Source organism: Cynoglossus semilaevis, chromosome 20 (assembly GCF_000523025.1).
Source record: "Cynoglossus semilaevis isolate Cse_v1.0 chromosome 20, Cse_v1.0, whole genome shotgun sequence".
NCBI classification, from domain to species: domain Eukaryota; kingdom Metazoa; phylum Chordata; class Actinopteri; order Pleuronectiformes; family Cynoglossidae; genus Cynoglossus; species Cynoglossus semilaevis.
In genome coordinates, this window is record NC_024326.1 from 5,699,099 (window position 1) to 5,706,065 (window position 6,967).

General features: G+C 38.8%; 1 protein-coding gene across 5 annotated transcripts in view; it reads right to left on the minus strand.

Annotated features, from left to right (window-relative positions):
- The window catches only part of LOC103396251 (serine/threonine-protein kinase tousled-like 1-B), a 16,658-nt gene that overhangs the window by 6,854 nt on the left and 2,837 nt on the right, over positions 1-6,967 (minus strand). The window contains exons 3-17 of one of the 5 annotated variants that reach the window (XM_025066090.1): positions 6,162-6,230; positions 6,012-6,050; positions 5,812-5,887; positions 5,466-5,509; positions 5,280-5,369; positions 5,087-5,167; positions 4,892-4,984; positions 4,675-4,785; positions 3,617-3,753; positions 3,299-3,490; positions 3,103-3,169; positions 2,088-2,185; positions 1,213-1,294; positions 373-464; positions 189-278 (exon numbers count right to left, since the gene is read on the minus strand). In XM_025066090.1, coding sequence (XP_024921858.1) covers positions 189-278; positions 373-464; positions 1,213-1,294; positions 2,088-2,185; positions 3,103-3,169; positions 3,299-3,490; positions 3,617-3,753; positions 4,675-4,785; positions 4,892-4,984; positions 5,087-5,167; positions 5,280-5,369; positions 5,466-5,509; positions 5,812-5,887; positions 6,012-6,050; positions 6,162-6,230 — 1,361 coding nt within the window. Of the gene's footprint in view, positions 1-188; positions 279-372; positions 465-1,212; positions 1,295-1,910; positions 1,993-2,087; positions 2,186-3,102; positions 3,170-3,298; positions 3,491-3,616; positions 3,754-4,674; positions 4,786-4,891; positions 4,985-5,086; positions 5,168-5,279; positions 5,370-5,465; positions 5,510-5,811; positions 5,888-6,011; positions 6,051-6,161; positions 6,231-6,967 lie in introns of all 5 variants that reach the window. The other 4 variants (XM_008334269.3, XM_025066091.1, XM_008334270.3 and 1 more) reach the window with 4 other exon arrangements.

Here is a 6,967-nt window from a genome sequence, read left to right on the forward strand (position 1 = left end):
TATATATTTATATATTTAGACAAGTTTGGCGGGCCGTATCCAGTCCCCCCCCGGGGCCGTAGTTTGCCCATGCCTGCCACAATCACTGCACCACTGTGCGACATTTGTAATCAAGTCCGGAGACACTTTTAACTGCAACGTGGAGAATTTACAGTATGTCAAATGACAGGAGGTCCAAGATCACTCACGTGTCAGTGTCAAGAGAGAAGTAGTCGTACAGTTTGACTATTCTGGGATGGTCCAGCTGCTTGTGTATCCGGTACTCCCTGCAGGCGTGCCTGAAAGCAAATAGATGTCAGTGTTGTCGACCGTTACTACTGCTGCTGCTGCTTTTCTTTAGCGCAACCGACGTTATCTCTTGATTAAACCCACTTGTGATAGTTCTCCTTTTTCTCCTCCCTCCAGTTCTTGTTGAGCTGATGGATTTTAACTGCCGCATACCGCTGTTCAAACAGGTCAAAAGCCTGCACGTGGGACGAGACGAAAGACAGAAGAGAATGTGAGTGGGCAGTTGAACGGTAAGTCTCAAGTCTTTGCACTCAAGTCCGAGTCAAGTCTCAAGTCAAGACTGAAAAGGTGTCAAGTCAAGTCCGAAGTCCTTTTATAGTCCTTTTCAAACAAAATAACAATATATTTACACAGATCACTTTGGGTTTTGGAGAAAGTCTCGAGTCATCGTCGAGTCAAAGGGGCTCGAGTCCAAGTGAAGTCACGAGTCATTGATGTTAAAGTCCAAGTCGAGTTGCAAGGCTCTTTACATTTTGTCAAGTCGAGTCTAAAGTCATCAAATTGATGACTCGAGTCTGACTCGAGTCCAAGTCATGCGACTCGAGTCCACACCTCTGGTAGTAGCATTGCACAACACATTTTCAAATTCAAAATTTTAGTTAAGAGCAACTTCTCTTTGTGAAATCTTAATCTGGATTCATTGCACTTTTATGGCAATATTTAACACGGTTAGTCATTTTTTAAAATTTTTAAATTTAAGTTCAAAAACATGTGAAATTAAACTTGCGTTCTACATAACATAAGGGATAATCACGATTCATAATTGTGAATTCAATATTGATAACAATAGTTGTTTTCTTTCCATTTTTTGTTTTGTACTTATTGCTATTTGGTTCGTTTTTGTTAACAAAACACAGCACCAGTTTGACCAGTTACTATGTTTGAAAAATGCATTGACTCATGCTGTTCGTCCGAAGGCACTACCTTGTAGACTTCACTGAAGCCGCCCCTGCCCAGCAAGTGCAGCAGCAGGTACCTCTCGTTCAGCGTAGGATGGTCTTTAAACCTGGGAGGAGAAGCAGAAATAGAGATTAGGTGAAGACAATGAACTTGAATAAAACAATTTATAAATCTGATGTGTGTGCAGGGTCGAGTCAAAGGGGCTCGAGTCCAAGTGAAGTCACGAGTCATTGATGTTAAAGTCCAAGTCGAGTTGCAAGGCTCTTTACATTTTGTCAAGTCGAGTCTAAAGTCATCAAATTGATGACTCGAGTCTGACTCGAGTCCAAGTCATGCGACTCGAGTCCACACCTCTGGTAGTAGCATTGCACAACACATTTTCAAATTCAAAATTTTAGTTAGGAGTAACTTCTCCTTGTGAAATCTTAATCTGGATTAATTGCACTTTTATGGCAATATTTAACACGGTTAGTCATTTTTTAAAATTTTTAAATTTAAGTTCAAAAACATGTGAAATTAAACTTGCGTTCTACATAACATAAGGGATAATCACGATTCATAATTGTGAATTCAATATTGATAACAATAGTTGTTTTCTTTCCATTTTTTGTTTTGTACTTATTGCTATTTGGTTCGTTTTTGTTAAAAAACACAGCACCGGTTTGACCAGTTACTATGTTTGAAAAATGCATTGACTCATGCTGTTCGTCCGAAGGCACTACCTTGTAGACTTCACTGAAGCCGCCCCTGCCCAGCAAGTGCAGCAGCAGGTACCTCTCGTTCAGCGTAGGATGGTCTTTAAACCTGGGAGGAGAAGCAGAAATAGAGATTAGGTGAAGACAATGAACTTGAATAAAACAATTTATAAATCTGATGTGTGTGCAGGGAACGATGCTTACGATGAGCTGTCCTCGTTATTGATCCTCTTCAGCTCTCGGATGTGAAGGTTCCTCACGCGTTCCAATCGCTCCAGCTCGGCCTGGATCTCAGCTTCCTCCTAAAAAAAAGGAACCATAATAACCTACATTTAGAAAGGTTTAATGCTAGGGGGTTACACTTTACCAACCGCCCCCCAACACTGTTATCAACCCTACGATGCATGAGCCAATCAGCGTGAGGATGCTCAATTAGCCAACAGCACCCCGAGTACGCGTCGAGTTGGCCAATACTTTGTGTACGATCTCATCTAAGCAAACAAAGCTACCAGCGATTGTTATTTTCGAAACGAGGATCCACATTTTCAAGGACAAAACGTTGGTATGTGTAATTACTTTATAACGCAATTTGATACATTTTTGCTATATTTTGCAATATAGCAAAAATCTGGCGAGATTGGATTAAAATCTCTTAAAAAAAATCTGCGATGTAATGGGGGAGTGAAAAGAGAACCGCGATACAGAACACTGAACTCCTAAAAAAAAACATTTTTAATATTGCTGTTTTGCCTCATAATCGCCATAATCGAAGTTTGAATTCAACTTATCCTCAGGTTATTTTTAGCAATGTCTACATCTCCCCACCTTTAAAAGTGATAAAATTGATAATTGACAGCATATATATATTTATATATACACCTAAAGAATATATATACATATACATATATATATATACATATACATATATATATATACATATATATATATATATATATATATATATATATATATATATATATATATATATATATATATATATATATATATATATATATATATACATATATCTATATATACATATATATATAGATATTGATATAGATATATATATATATAGATATATATATATAGATATATATATATCTATATATATATATATATATATATATATAGATATATAGATATTGATCAAAATATTCATTTTCTAACACATTAACAATGACTCATTGAAATTCAATTTTTTTTTTCCCCAACTAACCTTAGTCAGGTGCCCAAGGCGGAGCCTAAAGATTTCTTCCTGCTCATGGTATTCAGCGAGCGTCAGCCTTTCAAAATAAAAAATGCAGAAGTAAAAATTTCACTGAAACATAGCAAACGTTTAGAATTTGGATTTTTGAACGTATTATAAAACAGGTCCAACCGCTGTTTTTATTTTTTTCTGCAGTTAAACTTACAATTGAGGCAGTGAAGGTTTGAGGAAAGGGTCCGAATCGTTTCCGTTGACCACTTTAGTTTTGCGCTGCTTAGGTTCAGAAGCCGAGGCTAAGGAAACGGAGGGAGACGCCGGGTTCGGAGGTTTCCTTTTGGCCAGCAGCTTTCTCTGTCTCTCGATGTCTTCTCTCTGCTGGTTTATACCCTCCTGTTGTCTGGGAAGTGGACACGGGAGAGAAAAAAAAAAAAAAAAGTCAATATTATTATACGACAAAGTGCTTTATAAAAAAAACTTCGTTGGCTCATTTTAAGATAAAAAAAAATAGTTTATAATCACTTACTTGATTAGGTTCTGGAATGCATATCCATCAGTCCACTGTTCTGTGTAAGACGCTCCGTGTCTGACGGTGGTGAAGTGGCCGAGGCGGAGTCTGTCTTGCATGCTCTTTTCTCTACACGACTGTTTCTCCTGAGTACTCTGCGCAAACATTCATGAATATGAATATGAATATATATATACACATATATATACATATATACACATATATACATATATATATACATATATATATACATATATATATATATATATATATATATATATATATATATATATACATACATACATACATACATAAGAGGTGAATATCTTTGGGTACTTCATTCATACGATACAATTACGATTACGATGAATCAACTACGTTGAAAAAAAAAATAATACGAATCGACGGCACTGACTTCTGATCTCTTCACTTCGACTAATCGGTCGATAAAGTCAGAGTCAGGAGTCGACGAGTGATTCGTGACGTCATCACATATGCGACAGATCGCACACTACACACGCACGTCCAACATTTAGCATTAGACCTGACACGTATATATTTTTCGCTTACGCTACTAAGAACATCAGCGAATATACGTCGGTAAGATAGCAGCCTAAGCTAATCAGAGTACGTCAGGGGAAAAAAAAAAAATAACGCTTTCGACTTCTCCCCTACATGTGCCGCTTGTGTCGACAAATAACAAACATATGGCCTGCGGGCCAAAACAGGCCCGCTAGGGTGTTCAATCCGGCCCGCTTGATGAATTTTAAAAACAAAATAAAATCGCACATCGTGTTCAGAATATTTTTTTTTGTAAAATCATTTTCATTAAATGTGAATAAATAACTATAATATTCTAATATACTTGTACTTCTTTGCATGAAAACAAAGGCGGGGGTTACATTGACTTATTGTTATTCACAGTTGATTCGATTATGATTTGTCTGGCCAATTAACATCTAACAAGGTGTTACGCGGCCCGTGAACCCAAACGAGTTTGACACACATGCTGACACATCCGTTCTAACGCGTTATTAGTGCGAGGGTGAGGGTTAAAAAAAAAAAAGGAAAACTACCTTTTCTATAAGCAGTTTCTTGCTCATTGTGATGCATTTGTTGAGCCTCTCCTTGTACTTCTCCAACAATTTTTGCTGTTCGTCGATCTGTCTGCGAAGGTCACAGTTAGCCTGGTTTAGAAAAAAAAAAAAAAAGACAGTGAAAAACAAATCATTAGATGTAGGTGAGTAACAGACATCGGTGACGGGATAAAAAAAAACAAAACTTCAAACTCACCCTGAGCAAATCGTCTATTCGGCCTTCCTTCTTCTCCAGGTCCAGACTCTTGTTGCTTTCCAAAGCAGCCAGTTTCAACCCAGTTAACGCCGTCTAAGAGTGTGAGACATACAAGTACGGGTGAGTGGGCATGAAGCAAAAAAAAAAAAAAAAAAGACACAAAAGCAACAGTTTCAAATGAGCGCGTCGTATTACCTGGACAAACTTGCTGGAGGATGCTTTGAGATTGTGCTCTCCAAAACAAAGACTTGTTGGAGAAGAGCTATTCTGCCGGATCTGGGGGGGGGGGGGGAAGGGGGAGGAAAGAGGGTTCTACTGAAGTTTCTGCCACTCACTGATACCTGATTTTATGTAAACAGCACATCGGATCTCTTTCTACGTGACTCACAATTAGGCCCGGCGCAGAGTGCGAATTCTGCGGGGAGCGGCGTGCCGATGGAAGCGCTCTGACCGGACTGGAACCGTTTCCACCCTGATACTTTCCAAAATGTGAAGAGATCATGAGGGAACTGTGTGTGGTGTTGAGCTCAAACTGGAACACGTTAGGAGTAACATTAACGGTAACGGTACTCACGTCAAAGTAGTCACTGATCTTAGGGCCGCGCGTGGACGTCTTCCCTGCAGGGGACGAGTGAACAAATCGGGATTAAAAAAACATTAAGCAGTGGCTTGACTGGCTGCCGAGATAACCGACCGACCGACCGACCGACCGACCCGAAAGATGAGGTTCTAAAAGTTCATTCGGTGCCATATTTCACCCTAAAAACTTTTCCAAAAGTGTGGAGCTTTTTTTTGAACGTATCAACGGGCGTTGATGTTATCTTTAATTTGAGACAAACATTCGGACAATATTTGCTCAAAGAACATGTTCTACAAGGTTTTTATCACTGTTATCCCTCCTTTACAGGTAGAACTCGTACCTTGACTGCTCTCTGAATAGGTGTCGGCTTTTCTCTTCCTCCCCCTGGAAGACTCAGAATGCTTCTTCTCCGGAGTCTGTAAATCAATACGAAACAGAGGTAAATGAAAGACATAAATTTCACCCCCCCACCCCCCCCGGTGTTTTTGCCCCATCTGAGCAGGACGCCGGTGGAGTTCGGTCGGAGAAGGAAGTACATACTGAATAGGCAGGGGAGCTCCCTCTTTTTAAATCAGAGTTCTACACGGAGAAGAAAGGAGAGAGCGGCGGTAGAGGTAAGAAAGGCAGGTGGGTGGTACACAGAAAACAGCTACGTAAATCTCTGTGCGTGTGAGTGCGTGAGTGTTTTACCTCCGACTCCTTGTCACTGGATGAACCGAGGCTGCCGTAGCTGTGATTAGAGGACTCATTGGCCAGGCCCTACGCACAAAAAGGAAATGAACAAAGAGTGAACACGGCGCCGCTTGTTAAATTTATCTTGGGTGAGGCGTTCGTCAAGTTGGGTGACGTCATGAAATGTAAACGCGTCTTACGCAAAGCTCGAGGCAGCCCTCGGGCAGGCCTGTGCGCTGCTACCGTGTCTGAATCACCATCTGAGATCTGAGAAGTTTTTAGGTGTGCCACTTGGACTATTTCCATCCTGTTAATATTTCCAGGAACAACGCGTGCTTCTAAGGATAACAGGATTTTTTTTAAATTTTTTTTTTTTTTTTAAACCTGCTTTTGCATTACTACCTTGCTTGCCTGTTTGTCTTATTTTGGAGTCGCTAAAAAGTCCCTTTTTTGGCCCCTAAGATCATATCAAATACTACTACTGTACTAGAGTTGACCTGCCAATATATAGCCCCTATATAGTGGCAGGACTTGTAGTAATAGCGGTATATGCGCTTATGTTATAGCACATACATTTTGGGTTTTTTGTTTTTTTTGTTGTTGGTCTGAAGGAACTCAAAAGGCTACAAAGATATAAAGATATAAATATATATAAATATATATATATAAATATATATATAATATTTATATATATATATATAAATAAATATATATATATATATATATAAATATATATAAAGATATAAAGATAAAGAGACATAATAAAAAAAAACAAATACTACTGATGTGTGTTTTTTATATCAAATTTAAGTTCTCATGTGTTT